The following is a 22855-nucleotide window of genomic DNA, read 5'->3' as shown; positions in this document are numbered from 1 at the left end:
ACACAGGAGAAAATGTTAAAGCCTTTATGGCATATACAACAATTTTCAGCCCTGGTGACTTCTACCTGGGAATTGACCCTGGAATAATCCATAATGCACCACACATTCTAAATAAACTGAAATGTAAGCAGCTTAACTTGGCAAGCTAAGATATAATTTGTAATAGAGCATAAATATGGTATATATTTATTTTGCCAAGACCATAACTGAAAAAGATAAAATATATTTTTTTTAACCAAAGCAGCTAACTAAATATGTGTATGATTGCTTCTCTCCATTACTGGAGGGTTAGTTGGGGAGCTGAGAGCACGATCGATAATGTGTAATAATTTAAGACTCGGAAAAGCTGTTCAGCAAAAAGCAAGGTTTTTCACACATTTGTGGCAAGGTCTTTGTGCGGGGCTTGCCAATGTTCCACTCTGGGCACTGAGTGATACACTGACTGATACACTGAGTGATACACGGGTCCCTCCCGGCCCAGGGATCCCCCCCTTATGTTGCAGTAGGGGCGCTCCAGTCGGAGCCGCAGCACTGCTGCAGAATCGCACGGAATGAGTGTGGATGTGTAGAAATGGTTGTAACCTTCTTGCAAAGGATGTGCTGCTGCTGCTGCTGCTGCTGCTCCCCTGCTGCTTGTCCGCGCCTGCGCACTGGGCCGGCATTGCTCTCTCTCTCCCCCCCCCCCCCCCCCTTGCCTTCTCCCTCACACTCTATCGCTCCCTCCCTCTCTCTTCTATGCTTCTCCCTCTCTCTCTCTCTCCCTCTGTTCCTGCCGGTTTGGTGCTGAGGTTGGGCGGATGGCAGCGGAACAGCGCGGCTAGAGAGCATCCCAGCCTCTCCCGGACACACAGCTCGTTACCAGGCAGCAGCTGCATCACCCCCATCCAAAGCCAGTGGGTAAGAGCTGCAACTCCCTGTCAGCCCCTCCACCTTTACCTTTCCGCGATCCCTTCTAAGCCACAACATGTCTGCTGCTTTCTACCAAATCATAGGAGAAGCCTGAGCCCATTAGGTGGATTCCCAGGAATCTTGGCAGCGCATTAATGGTGTGAGAGGGGCAGAGCCTGGCAGGGTGAAGTCATTCCTCTCCCACAAACCAGGATTCCACTCCTATTCCGCACATGCCTAGCAAATCGTATTAAGTCTGTGTGTGCCTATGCGCTGATTCTGGTCCCCTTGTACGTGCTACATTATGTTCCCTTTGCCCTGTGTGTTTGGATGGAATTGTGGCTGCCATTTGGGTTGTGCATTTGCTGCAGCAGCAGCTCGATTTGTCGTGCTCGCATTACACGCCCGCAGCAGCGACTGGGGATGATAGCAGCAGCAGCAAGGAAGCAGCGACTGGGGGATAATAGCGGCAGCAGCAAGGAAGCAGCGACTGGGGGATAATAGCGGCAGCAGCAAGGAAGCAGCGACTGGGGGATAATAGCGGCAGCAGCAAGGAAGCAGCGACTGGGGATAATAGCGGCAGCAGCAAGGAAGCAGCGACTGGAGATAATAGCGGCAGCAGCAAGGAAGCAGCGACTGGAGATAATAGCGGCAGCAGCAAGGAAGCAGCGACTGGGGGATAATAGCGGCAGCAGCAAGGAAGCAGCGACTGGGGATGATAGCGGCAGCAGCAAGGAAGCAGCGACTGGGGATGATAGCGGCAGCAGCAGAAAGGAAGCAGCGACTGGGGGATAATAGCGGCAGCAGCAAGGAATCAGCGACTGGGGATGATAGCGGCAGCAGCAAGGAAGCAGCGACTGGGGGATAATAGCGACAGCAGCAAGGAAGCAGCGACTGGGGATAATAGCGGCAGCAGCAAGGAATCAGCGACTGGGGGATAATAGCGGCAGCAGCAAGGAATCAGCGACTGGGGGATAATAGCGGCAGCATCAAGGAAGCAGCGACTGGGGGATAATAGCGGCAGCAGCAAGGAAGCAGCGACTGGGGACGATAGCGGCGGCTGCAGCACATAGGGGAGGGGGAAGAGTAAGGGGGATACCGTACCAATCATCATCTGGGCGCCTTAGCGAAACGTGAGAACTGGGGGCGGTAGAGGTGGGTGAGGAAGGAGGAGGAAGAAGATGGAGAAGACATTGGGGGGGGGAGTGATTGGGGCAAGTTATTGTCAGAATGCCCCCAGCTTCAGTCCTGCTGCTGTCAGTGCGCTACCAATAACTAATATGACAGAGCTGATCAATCACTTCGGGTGCTCCCCTCTCACGGTGAATTAAGGTCATTGTGGATGTGTGAGTGTGGGCTCATACCCAATACAAGTGCAGGAACGCCCCTGGCTTATCCCCATGCTGCCAAGCCCCGACACCGGCTAAATACTGCTCGGTGTTTGTATATGGCGTATGGAGACTTGTATTTGCCTTACACGTAGGCAGCCTCCTCTCTGCACCTATGTAGCGCACCCTGGCCAGGCTCCCTCATCCCTCACTTACACTAAATCACTTTCTCACAAGCCATAAAAGCTCCTTTTAAAGTTCCAAATGCTATATCCAACTAACAGCCATGCTAAACGCACTACAGCACAGAGTGCTCAGCAAGGACTGCAGCTCCAGCTGTTGCTGAACTGTTATATTTAACATTTCCTTTTATAGCTTTGATTTGAGAAGGTGTAGTTCAGCAAACTCCTACAGGCTGGATCACACTTTCTACCCTTGTAGAACCTGGTGTCTCATTTATAGAGGAGGGAAACCAATAACCCATAAATCCTTGCCAGATGTGGCACAGGCAGATGCTGTATGTGCCTTTTGCACTGCAGCCAGCAGCGGGTACAGCAATGATCTGCAGCAGGGATGGTGCCCATGGTTTAGCCAATGAGGAAGCAATGGGCAGCATTTGTGTGCTTGTGTTTTAGTCTGCATTAGTTTTCTTTGTATAGATTTTATTGTTTCTTGTAGCAGTGAGGTCCATTCTCCCCCTGCCACCCAAATCTTGGAGGAAACTGGGAGTTGTAGTTGTGCATTAAACTGAGGAAGCAATATACTTGTTTTGGCCTTTAGCCATGTTAGTAAGTTCAATTTGTGCTTATAATACTGTGAAATAAAAGAGTATTGTGACAGTCTGATGTTAGCATATATGTATTTAAATATATTATTTATTTTTGCTGATGATATGATATCCCTCCAGATAGACAGCCCTGCTGCTAATAGAAATCCACATCTTCTACATGCAGGCCCCTCTGAAATCCCATGATCTGTTGTGTAAAAATACACAAATACACAGCATCCATACACCTTCTGTAGTCAGGCCATTGGCTCATGCACGTGATGTGTGCACAGACATCATGCTTATCATTGGCTGACTGAAGGCCTACTATGTGTATGTCACCTGCAACACCCCAGTTCCCTGGATAACCCTACACTCCATCACACAGCACATCCATAATTATCATAACAGATAACATTCTCCTACTGTCAAGTACAGTCTTATCTGGAAACCTGTTATCCAGAAAGCTCAGAATTATGGGAAATCCATCTCCCATAGAGTCCAATAGGTCAGATTATTTAAAAAACGATTCCCTTTTTCTCTCTAATAATAAAACAGAAGATTGTACTTGATGGGAACAAAGCAACATAAATCCATATTGGTAGCAATTGGGTTTATTTAATCTTTAAAGATGTAAAGGAATGGTGATCAATATTACGGAAATATCTTTAATCCAGAAAACCCCAGGTCCTGAGATGATAGGCCTTATACCTGTACAGGAAGTAGTGTGAAGCTCTATGATCTATATCAGTGGTTCTCAGCCATCCTAATGCCGTGACCCCTTAATACAGTGCCAGGTTTGTTTCTTGGTCTACAGCTCTTTTTCGGAAAAATACACATTGTCTCGCGGAAATTCCTATTGCAGTGCCGCCATCTTACCTTGCATTCCAAGCCATTCCTTGGTTAGACTTGCATATGCACAGTAATGTAAAGCCTGCTAATTTTACTGTGGATGTGCAAACCTAAATCTAACAGAGGGAAGGCTGGGAAAGCAAGGTAAGATGACAGCACAGAGATGCAATATAACCTTTCTGGGGCCAGTGTGTTTTTTCCTTGAAAAGGAGCAGTGGCCTGGGGAACAAACTAGTGATTGGCTTCTCTGGTGAATTTAGGCTTCTTTGTCCTTAAAGAATAGTAAACCTTTTTTTTCTATCAGTAAAATTACTCTAAACAGCCTCCAGAATTCCCTACCTTTGTCCCAGCATTCTGTCTGACCTGGTTCCTCAGTTAGACATTAATCCTTTCCTTTGCTTCCTTGTGCAGAGTGAATCCCTGCCCCCACTTCCTGTTCAGGTCTCTCATAAAAAAAAACAAAACCCTGCTAATGCACAGACTGGCTCCTGCCGCCTCCAAGCATGTGCAGAAGGCTAGCCACTCCGACAACAGGTTGTTGTAGCGGAAGCCAGCTCTTCCCGTGCCTAGACTGCATTTCCCACAATGCCTTTTTCACAGGTCTCTTACTCAGCTGGCTTCTCTTACATGGCTTCAAAAGTCAAACATAGCAGTGCAGAGAAGAGAAAGAACAAGGTTACTAAACATGCAGATCTTTCACTGATATGGTGGGCAATATTGGGCTGATTCTCTCATTGGGCTTTCAGGCCAATAATTTGATTATAATTGCCGCTATGCAGGTTGTGACCACATGGACAGCATCAACATGCAAAACTATATAAATAACTAAATAACATAGAAAACTGTGGATTTTCTTTGCTAAAATTAAAGACAAAATAAATTAATAATAATAATAAAATTCTCACGGCATTCCCTAGCTCTCCAGAGCAAGCATTGTGTTATTTTTCATAGATTTCAGAAATATATCTTTATGGGGCACTTTCATTAAAGTACCAATCCAAATCACGAAATACGATCATTTCTGATGATTGTAAAAGTCACGAAAATTCCGTTCATATGAAGATTTCGTACTTACGATCCGAAAGTTCTGAAATTTTCATATTGAAACGATAGTTTATAATTGGTGATCCGAAAATCGCAAAATTATCGTATCCCAACGATCATAAACGGCGCGAAACTTTCGTACATGTTGCGACAAATACGATTTTGTTGTGCAAATTGTCGCAAAGTATGAAAAAGTTGCGCAAATTAACAAAAATAGCGTGGAAAAAGTAAAAGTTCTAAACTTTAGGAAATATACAATTTTTTTGTAATCGGACCTGTCGTACTTTAATGAATGTGCCCCTAAGTGTTATTGGAATGGTTTTGCAGACTGGACTGTTGGGTTGTTATATCCCCAGTGTCTTTTTAGAATACTTGTGTCTAAGCAGGAATGTTTGAACAAGCAGGACTTAGTTTTGTTTCCTTTTGTTGTGCTCTACGCAGTGGAAAGAGCAACCTGTGAAACTGCTTTGCTGTTTAAATAAACACAGGCCATGTCCTGTTTGGATTTTACCTGGGGTTCCTGTCTATAACCCAACACAAGACACTGCCTCCTTGTGTTTGGTGTTGGTTGATCACACATGGCTAAGCAGCACTGTTAACACTCACTTAAAATGGAAATAAGTGTTATTTATTGGACATAGGTACATATTACCCCTTTAAAGGGAAAAAATAAACCCTGTTTCTATCTATAGTCTACTTTATATTTATTTTGGGTTAGGGATATTCAGTATGCTACCATGGAAGTAGATTCCTAGAAAGTTCTTCTTGAGTACCAAATATAGAGTTATATGCTTCATGGTTCAGAAAATGTTTCAAGAAAAGCTATTGGTTTCTATTGAATTTAGCCTGTTGTGCTTACAGGAAAGCATTTTATTGCAGCAACTCTAACCTGTAAATCTTGGCAAAAATGTAGTATTGTGGATACTTTTTTATACTTCATCTTGGGCTGGGAGTGCATTATGGCACACATGTTTAATATTCCAAGTGGGCTATACCCACTAATTGTGCCAGCCATGTACTGGAAAATAAATGTTCTGGCAGAGTTTCAACAGCTTCAAGTGGCTGAGATTTCTCTATACAGCACAGGAATTTCTAGTGCACACTTAGCTTCATTGTACATTCCTTTGCTGCATACAGAAATGCCACTGTACCTGTGCAAATGATTGCTAAAGGCCAAACAAATACATTGCCTGTATTTAAGGCTGCTGTTCATGTTTGAGAATACATCAGCCCTGTTCCACTCCTCCAAATCATCCCACTCCCACATACTTTAATGTTGCATTTGTGGTTACAGGTATAGGACCCATTATCGAGAATGCTCGGGACCAAGGGTATTCCGGAAAAGGGGTCTTTCTGTAATTTGGATCTCCATACCTTAAGTCAACTAAAAAATCAATAAAACATTAATTAAACCCAAGAGGATTGTTTTGCATCCAATAAGGATTTTCTATATCTTATTTGGGATCAGTTACAAGGTACTGTTTTATTACTACAGAAAAAAGGAAATCAGTTTTAAAATTCTAAATTATTTGATTAAAATGGAGTCTATGGGAAACAGGCTTTCCGTAATTCGGAGCTTTATGGATAACTGGTTTCCAGATAAGGGATACCATACCTGTATGCAGCCCTAGAACAGGGTTGTCCAACTTGAGGCCTGTTGGCTGACTGTGGCCTCAAGGGGATTTATGGCCCCCAGTCTTCTCAAGGGCTCCACAAACTATTTTATGATGTCAGGATTTTAATCTAATCTGACCCTGGCAGCTAAACAGCACCTTGGGGGGCATTGCTTTAGTCCTATAGAGCAGCCACACAGAAAGAGTTCAACACACCATACTTTTCTTCAATTAAGACTTTTGAATAAGTTAACTTCAATGCCCACCATTTGTCTCTTATTATCTCCTATATACTTTCAATTGGTCACATGTGTGTGGATCCGTTTATTTTTATATTTAAATTTATTTTTAACAGTGGTACACTTATAGTTCCAACAGACTGAAGTCTGTACTTATGACAATTACAGCCAGTCAGAGCTTTAGTAAATCAACACTGATTTCATTGTGTTTTAACTGGAACTTTATAAAAAATCACCACCCATCCATTTGAAAAACTTTACAGAAAATCACAATAGTAGACCAATAAAAAACTTCAAAAGCCAAAACGAAGGCCAGTGACACAATAGACGATCAGCTGATTTTAGCACGGAAGCGCAAAAGTATATTTGTTCTGCTCCGTGGAAAATCAGACATTATCAACCACCATGTCATCTAGTGTCTACAAAACAGCACTGATTTCAGCTTACTTAACACAGAACATATGGTGAGAACATAGATGTATGTTCTCCACCACAGGTAGCCCAGTTGGAAGAAGCCCAAATACAGATCATGTACTGAAATAATATATTTGCCACTGCTGTCAGTCCAGTTGACATTAGTCTACCCATGGTCATGATCTGAAGTAGCAAAAATGAGTATACATTTAATTTACACCTCAAGCTTGACTTCTGGATATTATTTATAAATATGTAGTTATGTAGTTTGCCTGGGACCTAAGGTTTTTTGGATAAAAGTTTTATTTTTAGCTGCCTGGAATACAATAGCCTTCAATGGTTTCAATGGTTTTTTGTTATAATAATAAATAAGAGCTGAATAAAATGTTATCAACAAGTATGGTTTTGATAAAGAATGCTTTTGGGAAAATGCAGTGCTTATGCTAAATAAGAATTAAGCATGTGTACAGGTGTAGCCATATGTCTTGTTGCACCTGTTTTGGCTTTGTCTATGTGGACATATCTTACAAAAAACATAGCTAGGGTAGGCACTAACCAGATTCCAACCACAGACCAAGGGGGCCCTTTTTATTAAAACTTATAATGATGGGTATTGAGAAAATCACAGCAAAAAAATTTCAATTTTTTTCAAATTCAAGTTTTTTTATTCAAACTGATTTTAGTTTTTTATAAATATAAATAAATTCAAATTGCAAAAAAATCAGTTACGTTTATTCACATTCTTTTTTTCCAGGACTGGATTTAGAAAAAAAACTACTATCTTATTGACTGCAATACATTTGGCGTGAGAAAAAACACCCAACCGCATAAGAAAAAAACTCCCATTGACTTCAATGCATTTAAAGTAAGAAAAAAACTCCCATTGACTCCAATACTTTTAGAAAAATATTTTGACAAAAAAAAAGCAGGGCAGTTCTGCTCATCGCTAATATTCATGCTAAACACATGCAAAAACTACAAATTGTAATGTATTCTCAAAAGTGGTAGTGAAAAGGTTATTTCTCTTATACTAAGAATAATGACACAGTGATGAATATTATCTCTATCATTGCTTTGTCAGAAAATTTTTGATTACATTTTTAGGGATGCACCGAACCCCCCAATCCATGTAAGGGTATTCGTACGAATACCCAACTAAATCCGAATCCTAATTGATGATTATTATTAAGTGATTATTCAATTGGAGCTAGTTCCATTTGAACTGCTTTCCCTGAAAACATCAGGTTGTAGGCATTCCATGTTATAGATTCCATACCTGTACAAGTATGGGCCCTATTATCTTTTCATAATTTGGATCACCATACCTTAAGTCTGATAAAAATAATTTTAACATGAAATAGGATTGTTTTGACACCAATGTGGATTCATGCAGCTTAGTTACCATCAAGTACAAGCTACTGTTTTAATATATATAATATATTATATATTATTTTTATATAACAGAGAAATACAAATACCATCTTTAACACAGCACTTGGGATTTTTATCAGAGATCAGGAGCTCTTTTCTTGTCCCACAATATGGTTGTGTGCACCAGTGGCTCCCTCCCAGTGCCAGTGGGACTGTTGTTTCCTCCAACTAGATCAACGGTTCTCAGCCTGTCGGTCGGGACCCCTTTGGGGGTTGAATGACCCTCTCACAGGGGTCGCCTAAGACCATCGGAAAACATATTTCTGCTGGACTTAGGAATAATTTTATGGTTGGGGGTCACCACAACACGAGGAACTGTATTAAAGGGTCGCGGCATTAGGATGGTTGAGAACCACTGAACTAGAGTGTGTACTCTATTAGCTGCACCTCTGTCCCTTTAAGGGAAAACTGCCTGAGATGATACAACAGTTTGTTTTATGCTTTTAATTAACTAGTAGGTGCAGTTTGTATGAGCACAGAATTTTTGGCAATTAAAGTAGCAATGTAAAAACCTACAGTTTTATGCTACTGCCTGGATAATTGCCTTTTGATGCTTGATATTTACTCCTCTTTATTTGTAACACATGCTTATGATTTGTTATTAGATCATACTAATATTTGCAATGCAAAATATGTGAATCATTTCAGAATAAAATGTTAAAAGACTATTAAAGGACAACTATACCCCCAGAATGAATATTTAACAAAATATATATTATATTAAGTGGCTTATTAATAATCTTACCAAACTGGAATCTATATATCAGTAAATATGGACCTTTTACTATTTTTTGATGGTCTGTGTGCTCCCTGAGAGCACACAGCAATAATACAGCTCTAACTGCAACAGAAAGAAGCGTGTGAGAAAAAGACACAACGTTGCACATTAATTGGCTGATGACCTACCATGTATGTGTGCCCTTGGTATGTTTGCATGCACCATGAATTGTATGATCTCAGGGGGTGGCCCTAAGTACTTAAAGGTGCAGTCCAGTGTAAAAGTTAAAATGGGCAAAATAGATAGACTGTGCAAAATAAAAAAACGTTTTCAATATAGATAGGCAAAAATGTAATCTATAAAGGCTGGAGTGGGCAGATGCCTAACATAATAGCCATAACACTACTTCCTGCTTTACAACTCTCTTGCAGTAACCAATCAGTCACTCTAGGGGGGGTATATAGGACATAATTGTTTAGTTAGTTTGATTTTGAATCTGACCTGAGTGCTCACAAACTAACTGAACAGTTTTGTCCCATGTGCCCCCCCTAATGTCACTAACTAAGAGATTAGAGAGCTGAAAGCAGGAAGCAGTGTTCTGGCTATTATGTTAGACATCTGGGCACTCCAGCCTTTATAGATTACATTTTTGCCTAACTAACTATATTGGAAATGTTTTTTATTTTGAGCAGTCTATCCATTTTACCCAGTTTCATTTTTACACTGAACTGTTCCTTAAAAGGAGAAGGAAAGGTAAAAACTAAGTAAGCTTTATCAGAAAGGTCTATGTAAATACAGCCATAAGCACTTACAGGAACGCTGCACGGAGTCCTCTATCAAAAGAAACACAGGATGTCTAGTCTCCATTTTTGTAAACATGTTGTTAGGGTGTCTAACTTTCTCTCTCAGAAACATCCTTAATTCCCCTTGCCAGAGTCTGCGCAGTTCTCTCCCCTCTCCTGTTCCCCCCTCCCATAAGAATGCTGAGAACTCACTCCCCCCTCCCTTAGGAATGTGTGAACTCAGTTATAGCTAGAGCTGAAGCAGGAAGCTATTTAAAATGGCAGCTGCTGTCTTAAGCAAACAGAGAAAGCTTCTAGGGCTCTTTACTCAGGTATGGTAATGCTTTCTGCAGAATAAATATAGTGTTCTAGGTGGCACTAATGTGGCAAATCTATTGGCAGTAAAATGCCAAAATGACTTTCCTTCTCCTTTAAGATGGCAATTTGGGATTACCCAATGGTACATACTACTAAAAAAGGTATATTTTGCAAATGCTTTATTTACATTAAGCAGGGATTTACATGCTTTATACAGTATATTTTTGTAGAGACCTAAATTTCTGGAGGTTATAATTTTCCTTTAACTCTTTGCTTACAGCACTAACCTTTTCTGCGAATGGCATTATAATACTGGTCACCTGTTCTATTTTCTGTGCTAAATTCTTTAGTTTCCATTGTGACTTTCAACATTGGGTAAATAAGGTTAGTCACTTCTGAGCAGTATTTTGCAGTTCCAGATTAATTGCATGAATCATGTGTCTGCCTCGGCACATATATACAATGCAGCTCTGGCCATGCAACATCCCATAATATGCTTGAAGTAATGGCAGGTTGGTGTACTTCTTACAACAGCACTGATTTTAATTTTTTTAAGAAACAGCTTATATCTCTCTTTCATAAGAGGCGTAATAGATTGGGTCCCTTGTGATAACTTTTGTTTGATTGAGTGAAGGGAAACTGGGGAATTTAAGTGAAGTCTAACATCATCTTGATGCCTTTAGTGGGTCAGTAACAATAGCTTAGGAGGATTTTTAAAATGGGACAAAAGTAAGTTGGCACAAAGTGGGAAATGGAGTGAGGCCCCACTAATCCCACTTATTAATGCTAAATTATTGATGCTAAAACATTGTATAAGGATTATCTTAATTCTGAACAGACCCATCAATTTACATAGTTCAATTGGACTCAGGAATTATTGTTCTAAATGAATGGTACCAAGATTTGGGTATAGAGTGAGGGATATTGTGTAGGCTATATAGCAGTTCAGGTAGGTATATAATTTTGAATGTATTTATTGTAATAGTAGGCCTACATTCCTCTCCCTTCCTTTCATGAATACAGTGCTGCCAAGCACAGGCAATGCTGTATTCATTCAATTTTTATTTGTAGAGAGCAGTGCAAAATATACAAAAAACATGGTGGCTTGTGCCCATTATCCTAACTAAGTAACGCTACCTAGAGTTGCTCAGTTTTTTATCCACAAAAATCCTCAAATGCTTCTCAATTAACAAAGCCCCCAACACAATTTATATAGTGTATAACTAGCATTCATTTTGATTTAGCCACATGCATAACCTTGCATTAGTGTTTAACCTTATTAGCCAGATTGCTGCCCAGTGCTCCAACTTTTTTAAATCTCTCAGCAAAGCAGCAATGTCCTGTGTACAGCTATTTTAGGATTGCTTAAATGGACATAATGGATTGCACATATTGCTGCTAAAGGTACTGTGGGCCAAACACACTTCTGTTGCATCCTGCCCTACTAAGGAATGGTGTGCAAGTGCACATTTTAAAACTTGGGGGAAGAGTGCAGCTAGGGTTGCCACCTTGAAATTAATTTTATTGGCAGGCTGGGGGGCGGTGGCAATAGTGGGCAGGTAACGATGTCAATGGAAGTGTGGCAGGGGCGTAGAAGTCATAAGGGGCGGGGCCATGGTGCTAGAATCTAGAGAGGAGATTGAGGGGAGATCGGGGAAGGAAAAAGGTTAAATTGGGGTGGGTGAGAGCTTAGGTGGGTGGGCCAGAAGCTAAATTACAGGATATTACAAATTTACTGGCAATTACATAAAATAGTGCCCAAGTGGCATCCCACAGCAGGTTGTGCCAGGCACTACAAGCTTGCTAGACTCCAGTACCTTTTTTAAGGCATACTGGAAATTACCAGTCCTCAATATATTGCTGCAACTGAGTTATGTTGGTAAATGCAATACTGTGTGCATCCACACAGTGGCTAGTGCTACAATGTGGGGGAAAATATTCTGAATTCTGATCGAAAACTACACTTTACACACTTTGCCTGGTAAGTAGTTGCGCTCTAAACCTTGCACAATTTAGTATGATCAAAATAGAAACAATATTTATAGTGACAGCTTCTAGGTCATTCATAAAAAAATTAAAAGCAAAGCGCTATGACCAGATCCCTTCATTACTCCACTAACAACACTGGTCCAACCCATTCCATTTACCACCAAGCTTTGTAATCTATCTTTCAGTCCATACAAATATTATGTTTAAGACCAATATTCCTTAATTTAATCAGTTAATGAAGAAATAGTGGCAAAATCTAAGTAGATCTCTGCATCCCCAAGGTAGGTTTCTGCTAACCTCTTTATAGAAGGCAATTACATATGGAAAGATCTACTGAGCATAAAACCAAGCTGGCACAAACAAAACTGCCAGGCAATTCTAACCTGAAAATACACACTGACAAGTTTCCAGACAAAATTGGGCAGCAGGTGCTTAAACAAGATTTTTCCAACTCTCTAGAAAAATATCTTCTGGCTAAAAAGCACCGATATTGATGTTGTCAGGCACTTCCCATTCAAGTAAATGGGAAATGGTAGGGTCAGTTTCTGTCAGCTGAAAATAGACCAATGTTTAAAACACCAGCCTTAGGAATCATGCAGCCACTATGTAAATAAGCCAGAAACCAAGCCCTTTGAATGTCTGCGGTCGCTCGGAGCCTGTACACAATTTGGGAACAATGTCCTGCCATCCACAGTAGACTTTGGTTTTACCCATGACTTATTTCTATTTATAAGTACTGAAAATCTTCTGCTTCATGTGTGTTCCATTTAGCCTTTCTGTCTGCTGTCTTTTTGTAGCCACTGTGGACATTGCTGAGATGAGAAAGAGGCAGCAGGCACAAAATGAAGAAATCTCGACAGTGTCTCAAGCTCCTGGTGGGAATCAAAGGCCAAACACATGCTGCTTTTGTTGGTGCTGTTGTTGCAGCTGCTCATGGTATGTCATACAGTCTATTTGGTACCATATCCAATGCAGGTAAATAATAAATGTAAGACTCATGGTCAGTGACTTAATGTTTTACAAGTCATTGTCTGAATTAAGGCAGCTAACCTGGCTGTGAAGTGGGTTATATTGTTAAAAACAAATATGTCTTTTTGTTGGTTCAGTGTTGTATTTGCATGCAGATGACTCAAACCTCATTGTCTTCTGAACTTGATAGCTTGCTGTATGGTCCAAAGGGTGCAGATGTTCTGCTACATCTGTATGCTGCACATGGCTGTGTTACTAATAGTTCTCTGTATTACCCTTGTTTGTATTATACACTTCTTTTAACACCTTTTCCAAATACATGTCAGGTTTTCTGCATCAGAAATCTTTTTATTTAAAATACATACCAAAGTGGTAGAACTTTGCAAAAGACACACTTTTCTAAATAAATTGATATAGTAGGATTAACTCCTTTTATTTGTATTCATTTTTAAAATCAATGCACACCCTTAGGGCTTCTCTCCCTGGATTAGGGGTTACCAACCCCATATTCTGTCTGAGGAAGCAACCCCAAGCCACCCCTATTCTCCTGCCCCAAGCTGACAACTTTAGTGTCAGAGCAGGTTCAGAAGTGCAGAGAGCCCTATTAATCTAGAGAGCTGAATTTTCATTTTAAAAAAAATGAAAAATCGCTTCTTAAAGTAACCAGAGGCAGATTTTTGCCATTCTCACCTTGCCTCATGGCAGGAATGGTCCTGTATTCAAGTCAAAGTGTGTGGTCCAGCCATACTCAGTAGCACATAAGACGGTGCTGTCATCGGGGCTGCCATCAGAATTGTACAAGTTATTAATTTAGGGCCCCACACATGCGCCTAGTACAAAACTTCTGGACAGTCCCTTGTTGGCGAACAGCTAGTAGAGAGATTGGTTTTGCTAGGACAAAAGGTTGAACTTGATAGATGGTTGAACATAATCATTCAAGCACAGCTACTATCAAACCATCATGGTATTATCATGTCTGCTGCCACCGGAGGCAGCAGACTTGATGACACCCTCCTATTGCTCTCTCAGTCAATCTTTCAGTTATGAGGGGCAGTTTTTGCCACCACTAATATGGTTCCACCTAAGGGCAAAGACACATGGGACGATTAGTCTCTGCGACTTTCTCGCCATAGGTTGCTATACAAGTCGCTGCTACTAATTGTGCGTGGTTAGCGATGTGCGGATTCACCACACGCTGCTAATCGTCTTGTGTTTCTTTGCCCTAAGGCAATGTTTTCAACTTGAATCATGGCAGAACTGGCACAGTTAGATATTGCCTGATTTGCCAACCCACATGGAGTTCCAAATAGCATTGATTCTTGTACTGATGCGTTGTAGATCTGCCTATAAGTGACACTGGCATATTGAATTATTTGTCTGGACAGAATGATTGTTTTGTGCTGTGCAACATATATAGAAACTCTCCAGATTTAGTCATGGAAGTTTTTTCTAGATATTTTTTGAAATTTACACATACACAAGGGCACACAGCATTATGCACAACTTGCCTTGATGATGGCAAAGTGGTGCCTGCTTGCAGCAGAGCTGTATTTATATATAAGCATTTGCAGGCCCGTGTCTAGGAAGACAGCTTTAGAGGGTTGGCCTATGAATGCCATATAAAAAGAACTGATTAATAAAAAAAAAATCCCCCCGCTGCCACTGAACATTGCAGCTTTGAAACTGAGGGGATACCTCATCCGGTGGCAATGGCAAACATACAGTAGGCAAACTATACTGCACATGCGCTAGAAGCCAAATGGCCCAATCAGGGCCAGTTCCCTTGCTCTCTGTGATGATTCATTCCTAAAAGGAAGTAGGAAACAAGTTTTGACTGATTTGTTTATGCAAATTCACCTTTATTTTACTTAATTAACATGATCAAAGAGGATCTGGATGTATTTCATTTCATAGGTCTCCTTCAAAGTGAACATCATGTGTGATTAGAAAGTAATACTTCCAAGCTGATCTGTAAAAAAGCAAAAATCCCGTACCCTACCAATGAACCCAGTGGGAAATGTAAACATTATTTGTATTTGTTATTACCAAATATACTCTACTGTTTGTATTTGTACACCCTAGTTGCGAGCTCCTGCGCCCCTACCCACACCGCAGCCCACTTTGCGATTTGGATCGGAGCACTGGCACACAGTTCCCGTTGGGGGAGCAGCAGGAGCAGGCTGGTTCTCTGTGTCCCACTAACCCAGTCCGACCCTGTGTGGGCTGGCTGGAAAACCTATATATAGTTTTGGTTGGGGAGAAAAAAAAACACTTTAGATGCTTTAGGTGCACTGTGGCAGGGCTCCAGAAAGCTACCTTCAACACTGGTGGCATACGTTTCTGGAGCCAACTCCCTTTTAATGCCATCTTAGAAGCCAACAACAAGTCAGACCCAGGTTGAGGTTTGTATGGTACCTGGCCACTTCCTCTCATAGCCCTCCTCAAGTGATAATCCTCTTACAAAAAGAGATAGCTAATAGGATAATAAGGGGGTTATGTAATAAAAGGTCCTAAGTTTGTCCAGGAGCAGTAACCCATAGCAACCAATCAGCAAGTAGAATTTACTGGTCAACTGTTTAAAAGCATACATCTTATTGGTTAGTATGGGTTAATGCTATTGGGCAATAATAATAAGTTGGCTTGAGGCCTTTCTTCCAGGTCTCCCTTGCGCCACTAAAGCTGTTGCTGATGTGCCAGTCTGACTCAGTAAATCTTGTGGTGCAATTTGTGCACAACTTACCAAAGGGGCTACGTCACGACATACACTATTTAGAGGGTACCCTCAATGACACTGGAATTAGGAAATGGTACACTGTGGATGAACTCATCCGATGCACTCATATATCTGAGCATTTTGTTTGTCACTTGGTTTTTCATTTTTATTGGAGTCAGAGGGTACAACATGCTTCATTTTACCATGAAATGTGCACCTCCATATGCCTAAACTGACTAAATTCCCCTTACTATCCCTTTTTATTCATTATGTCCCTTGGATAATTAAACAGCAACTTCAGTGAAATTTTTTAAATTGTTTTTTCCAGTTGTTTATATTTGTTCTAGTTAGTAGCTTAGCTGGGATGAAACCATAAATTCAAATGCTTTAAATTCATATGGATTCAGACAAGCAAATAAAAATCCAAACTAAAACCTACAGAATTTTTCGTTAATTTTTAAAAAAACGTTTTACTCACTTTTAATCAAAGGGAGGCTAAAGAAAATAGACTCCTCTTTTTTACAAGGTGATGGAATTTCTTTCTTCATGAATGTACTTAAACACCTCCAGTAGCTAACATTGTGTCATTAATGATTAAACTGATCTATTAAATCTCTTTCCCAACCTGCCAAACTTAAATGACCTAATTATAAAGACCTACCTCCTGTGCTGATGCTTACTGTAAATCCCCTTTCCCCTAGTTGCAGAGCAAAGCCTTGTATCACTTGCTCCACATTTTCTTAAGGGCCTTTTTGCTAAGTTTGATTTTTACATGTTTTGTTCTTTTCAAGATTTATGTGTGTGTTTTTTGGCAGAATACAATTGTTTCGTTTTTATCTTGATAAATTTGAGAAATGAACTAACGTTCGAAATTTATAAAACTTTGTGACTTTTTTAGACTTTTGACAAAAAGCAAGCCAAGTTTAAGCTGCCAAGAACTATTGAGTCCTATGGAGGCTTAGAAAGGTAGAGAAAGAGTAGTCAGTGACAGTCTGTCCTTGACACAATTTCAAGGGGATGTTAAATGCATTATTCTATTTTATTATTTCTATTTCACACACTTTTAGGGAGAAGTTAATCCCATAATTGTTTTCTATTTCACACACTTTCAAGGGTAAATTAATCACATCATTGTTTTCTATTTCACACATTTTCAAGGGGAAGTTAATCACATCATTGTTTTCTATTTCAAACATTTTAAGTGGAAATGAATCCCATCATTGTTTTCTATTTAACCCAGTTTCAAGTGAAACTTAAACACATTATTATTTGCCAAGAATGAGTGCCAATGCTGATAAAATGACCGCAGGAGCACTTCCTGTTTGGGAAAAATAAAGAGGATTCATGGAAATGAATGGCCATTTAAATTTCACAAATTTCTCAAATTTTTCAGTTTTACTTTCGGACAATACATGCATTCTTTCGACCCTACCAACATTATCGTGACATTTAAGAAATGCAAGAATGATTGTGTTTTATTCAAAAAAATACCAAGTCGAGTTTATACGAGTTTCAAGGCCAGAAAAATTCTAGTATCAGCCAGGACTTAAATTAGATATTGTATTTCATGTACAGGTGTAGCAAAAACATAGACAATAAGGAACTATACAATGCATAGACAGGCTATTATCAAACAGTAGGGTGCCTCTACATTAACAATGACCCACACAGTGTGCAAAGTGCAAAAAAAGGCTGCAATCCGAAATAGAGCGAAGAGACTTTGGACTGTGGACTTCTGTTTGAATTCACTGCAGCCTGCCTTAGGCCATGTTAGATTTAAAAGGACTGGGCAGGGGGAGACGTAGTCATCCACCTAGCGCTTTCCTCTGCACGGAGCATCAGTTTTCAATCTAGCACTCAATGGGGCACACTCTTGCACCTGCACCTCCTGGGCTTGTAAATGAGCCCTGTTAACTATAATATACTGGAGCTATTTTGGTAAAATATCCCTACAGTGCAGGTTACCCAGGATCAGTTCAAAGCAATATTGGGTTTTCATTTACATTAAAGGGCTCATTTACTAACCATTGATATTTCATTTTAAACTTGATTCAAATTGGTTTAGAAAAAGTTGCAGAGAAAAGCGATTAGACTTTTCCGAGATTTACTATGGGTTTAAATGGCCAAAAATCCAAATCAATTATCCGGGTTAAACTTGCAAAGTTGATGTAGAAGCAAAGGTCCCTTCCATTTCCTTGAAGTTCTTTCTTTTGCCTCAGAACTTTTGCGATTTCTCTGGATTTTGTACGAAAATCACAACTTTTCTAATTGTCACAGTGACAACTCCATAAAGTCGGGATTTTTGCAGCAGCAATTTGAAAAAATTGTGTTTTTTTACAACTTTTCTCTGATCAACTTTTCCTTCCGACTTTTTCTTAGTAAATATCAGACAGGGAAAAACAAATTCAGTCGAATTTGAAAATAAAAAAAAAAAAGAGAACTTACAGAGTTTTAGTATATCTGCCCCTAAGTGACTTTCCTTAAACATTCACTGCACTTAGCTAAAGGACAGGCTTGACACAATCCACGCAAAATTCTATTATTATTAGTAGTAGTAACATTTATAAAGCTCCAACATATTCTGTGGCATGGTACAATAATTGGCCTTAGCCCATTACAATTAAGTATACAGGTATCGGACCCCTTATCCGGAAACCCATTATCCAGAAAGTTACGAATTACGGAAAGGCCATCTCCCATAGACTCCATCAAGTAATTCACATTTTTGAAAATGATTTCCTTTTTCTCTGTAATAATAAAACAGTACCTTGTACTTGATCCCAACTAAGATATAAATAATCCTTGAAGACAAAACAATCATATTGGGTTTAATTACTGTTTGAATAATTTTATTATCAGACTTTAGGTAGGAGATCCGAATTACAGAAAGACCCCTTATCCAGAAAACCCCAGGTCCCGAGCATTCTGGATAACGGGTCCCATACCTGTATTAAATTGGGCAAATTCTATGTACCATGAAAGCATTGCATGTTCCCCACCACCACTATGTTGCCCATCTTATGCTCCACCACTGCTCCCATTCTTCTCTGTTAAGTGTATAAAACACCTGAAAATACAGAATATTTAAAAAAAAAAACAAAACTGCTGGTTGATTGCAGTTAACAATGGCACCCATGGTAGTACAAGTAATAAGAGAAATTTAAAGGGATATGATCAATCATAATATATTACACAACTTTATGCTCCCCCATTGTTTAAAATTACTGGAGCGGCGCACCAGAAAAGTGCTAAATGTGCAAGTGTCCCTATAATACAGAAAAGTGGGTGCAACAACTGAGGGTGGGATTTATTATTATTAATCAGCCATTACAGATGCTGTAGGTTTCTTTTAACCACACTTGTGTTTTTGTAAATCGTGGGTTTTTTTGCCCCCTATGGTCAATTAATAATAAATTAGCCACTATATTTTACATCACTGGTTGAAGTTAAGTAATCTGCTCTCCCGACCAGTTGGGGTGGTTTAGTTTGGTGGCTAAATGCTGGGTGAAAACTATCACTGCACTGTCCCATAGCAAACTGCCCCTTGTGCAATAGCCCCACCCCTGACCCAGAGGCCAGTATACACAAAAAAAGGTGGCAACCCTATTTACTAAAGTGCAATGTTGTTTATAGTATAAAACATGTTTTTAGCCTTTATTGATGTTTCTTTTCAATGCGTTTCTCCCTGAATAGGGCTTCCTCATCTAATTAATAATTCTGGAGTCATTTGGCACAATGCCAAATAATTGATGTAAACAAGAAATGTTCTTTTTTAGTTATAGTAGTCAGAGACATTAAATGGAACAGTTATAATTAATTCCTCTCTAAATTTTACCAAGAGTTTTTTTAAGATTTAACAATTTTTTTTCTTTTATCAATCTTAACTATCATTCTCATAAAATGTGTAGAGGAATTTTAAATTGTTTTACCCTTATATATTTTCAGTTGGTAAAAAGACATCTATGGGCAAGGACACACTAAGTGGATTATCCATTTTTCATTTAAGGCATTTTTTGTAGAGTCTATAGGTCTATTGACAGGCCTGGTGTTGGCCTGTGTGGAGCTACATGGAGCACAAAAATAGTCCTCTGCGACGCTACACAGCACAAAAAGAAGAATGTATGCATTTTTGCTCTGATATCTGCTCCATGTAGCTCCACATAGGCAGAGGCTGGGCCTGCAAATTGAGCTATGGGTGTGTGCACATAAGAGCGGATCTGCTTTCCTCTAGTTCTATCAAAAATGCCTGTGGTAGAAAGATCAGACAATATACTTTGTGTACCCTTGCCCTAAATATTTCTTGAAACAATCTACACACAAGTGTACTGTAAGTGAGCACTAAGGGGCATCCCTTAGCTTCCCTGCAATCACATCCCTGGGGAAGGTATGATCCAGAGTGGCTTCAAGTATAGAGACTGGAAAAAGCAGCAAATCTGTAGCCCTACCTGGGGCAACTAGTGTTTCAAGCAATCCAGGGGAGACAAATTCAAGCCTATTTCAGAAATGATTGCTTGGAAAACAAGCCCTGGATCCAAGCACATATGGTATGGCTCCAATGGCATAACAACAGAGGAAGCACCAGCAATCTTGTGCGGGGGCCCTCTGCACAATATTCTAGGTGCCCCACAGTTAAGCTCCCATTATGTAGTGGGCCTGAGTCTCCGAAGTTAAGCCCCAGTATGGCTCTCTATACCCTGCACTTGCCCTTTTAAATAATATGCTGATGTAGGAACAACAGATACAGGGTGTATCTAGAAACATGACAATGGAGCAGGTGAAAAGGGAATCCTTTTTTAATGTTGGAATGTCATACCTTAACAATATGTGGGTGAACATTTACATGGTAACTATTGTGACAATGATAACTTAATGTCATCTCATGGAAATAATGATTTTTTAAAATCCTGTACCATTTCAGAAATAAGCAAGTTACTCTTTACTAGCCCCCTCCCAGGAATCTGCCTCCCTAAATGCAAAACTCAGAGTCAGATTTTGATTTACAGTAAGGAAGGTCCAGTACATTGGTGTGTTCTCCCTTTCCCCAATGTATTAGATCTAATTGTCTTTCAAAACAACCGACTCTGACACAAAACTGCATATAGGAGGGGGGGATAGATTGCTGAGAGGGGGATTGCGAAGGGTAACTTGATTTTAGAAACAGTATAGAAACTTTTATTGATTGCATTAAGAATAACATCGATTTTCATGTGCTAAAGGTTTTATTAAGTTACATTTTTGTAATAGTTCCCCTTGAAATAGTTCAAAGGATTATTGGTTCAGAATATAAATTAAATATAAAAGAGAGAGAGACAGGGGTATCCAGAGGCCTTCCTGTCAGCTGTTGAGAATGAATCATGGTGGAACAAAACATGCAAAACCTGCTTGGTACTAGGACTGGCACCATATTGAATGAAATGACTTGGAATTGAAATGATAAGTCAAAATGACAGGTTCCACCAAAAAGGAGTGTCTGAATGCCAGTTTTATTTTGTGCGTCTCCAAACCCACACATCTCTCTTCATATTTGTATTCTTCTCTGCTAATGCTTATTATTGATATAGTCCAACTGATTTTACTTGGAATTTACAATACAGAGTGAATACATACAATAGTCAAACCTATGTATGCCCCATATGTTTTACACATCCTCTCAAAACACATTTAGAAGCTTAGAAGTGAACAGGTGGTGTATGCAATCTCAGTTCTAAAAATACATTTATTCTATAACCCTTTAAGTGCAGGGGATCATAAAATCTACAGGGCTGGTATAAAAGCATAATGGTGCCATCACTGTAAGCTCTTGTGAGCAGCATCCTCTGATCCTATTTTAATTCTGTAACCCTTGTTTACAGAATTGTTATAAGACCTCTGTTATAAATGAATGTAAAGTGCAGCATAACTTGCTGGCACAATATATATATATATATATATATATATATATATATATATAAATGATGATAACCATAGATTTTGCATTTCTACTTTGATCTAAACTTTTTTCCTTTATACCAGTGCCACATTATTATGGTACGTAAAGGGTTAAATGTCAGGTTCTGCATATCTGTAGTGGGAATTTAAGACTCCTGTGATCTCCCTGTGCCCTTTCCTTTTACCTTTGTTAGAGGGGTAGTTTAAATTCAGTTTTAGTATGATGTAGGCAGTGATATTTGGGGACAGTTTGCAGTTGGTCACTATTTTGCATTTTTTATGATTTTTCAGTTCAGCTTTTTGTTCAGCAGCTCCTTCATTTGGTATTTCAACAGCAATCTGGTTGCTATGGTCTTATTTTCCCTAGCAACCAGGCAGTGGTTTGAGTAAGAGACTGGAATAAGTATAGGAAGGCACTAAATAGGAAAATAAATGATAAAAAAGTAGCAATAACAATAAAATTGTAGCCTCACAGAGCAATAGTTTTTCACCTGCTGGGGTCAGTGACCCTCATTTGAAACCTGGAATGAGGTAGAAGAGGAAGGCAAATAACTAAAAAAACTATTAAGAATAAACAATAAAGACCAATAGCAAAGTTGATAGAAATAGAATATTTTAGAACATGCCAAAAGTTAACTTAAGGATGAACAACCCCTTTATATCCCTTCTTGCCAAGTTACAAGCAAAAAGACTGGGGGGTAATCACAATGTGGTTCAAACATGAAACAAGGACATATGTTGCCAGCGGGGCTACAAGAATATGACCATCTGTTATTGAGCCGTCGGCCCAAGCACCTGCTGAAAATCTATATTTAATATATGATATAAAGTGCAAGTGATTTCAAAATCTTATAAAGCCAGAT

General features: G+C 39.7%; 1 protein-coding gene across 3 annotated transcripts in view; it reads left to right on the top strand.

Moving 5' to 3' along the window:
- The first annotated feature begins 699 nt into the window (after positions 1-699).
- rgs17 (regulator of G-protein signaling 17) overlaps positions 700-22855 on the top strand; it is a 34008-nt gene continuing 11852 nt past the window's right edge. For 2 of the 3 annotated variants that reach the window (XM_031902610.1, XM_018094248.2), the window contains exons 1-2: positions 700-897; positions 13180-13318. In XM_031902610.1, the coding sequence (XP_031758470.1) occupies positions 13200-13318 (119 nt within the window). In that variant the 5' untranslated portion in view covers positions 700-897; positions 13180-13199. Of the gene's footprint in view, positions 898-7898; positions 8010-13179; positions 13319-22855 lie in introns of all 3 variants that reach the window. The other variant, XM_004914670.3, reaches the window with a different exon arrangement.

Source organism: Xenopus tropicalis, chromosome 5, assembly GCF_000004195.4.
Source record: "Xenopus tropicalis strain Nigerian chromosome 5, UCB_Xtro_10.0, whole genome shotgun sequence".
Lineage (NCBI taxonomy): Eukaryota > Metazoa > Chordata > Amphibia > Anura > Pipidae > Xenopus > Xenopus tropicalis.
This window is presented reverse-complemented; position numbering and strand designations above follow the sequence as displayed.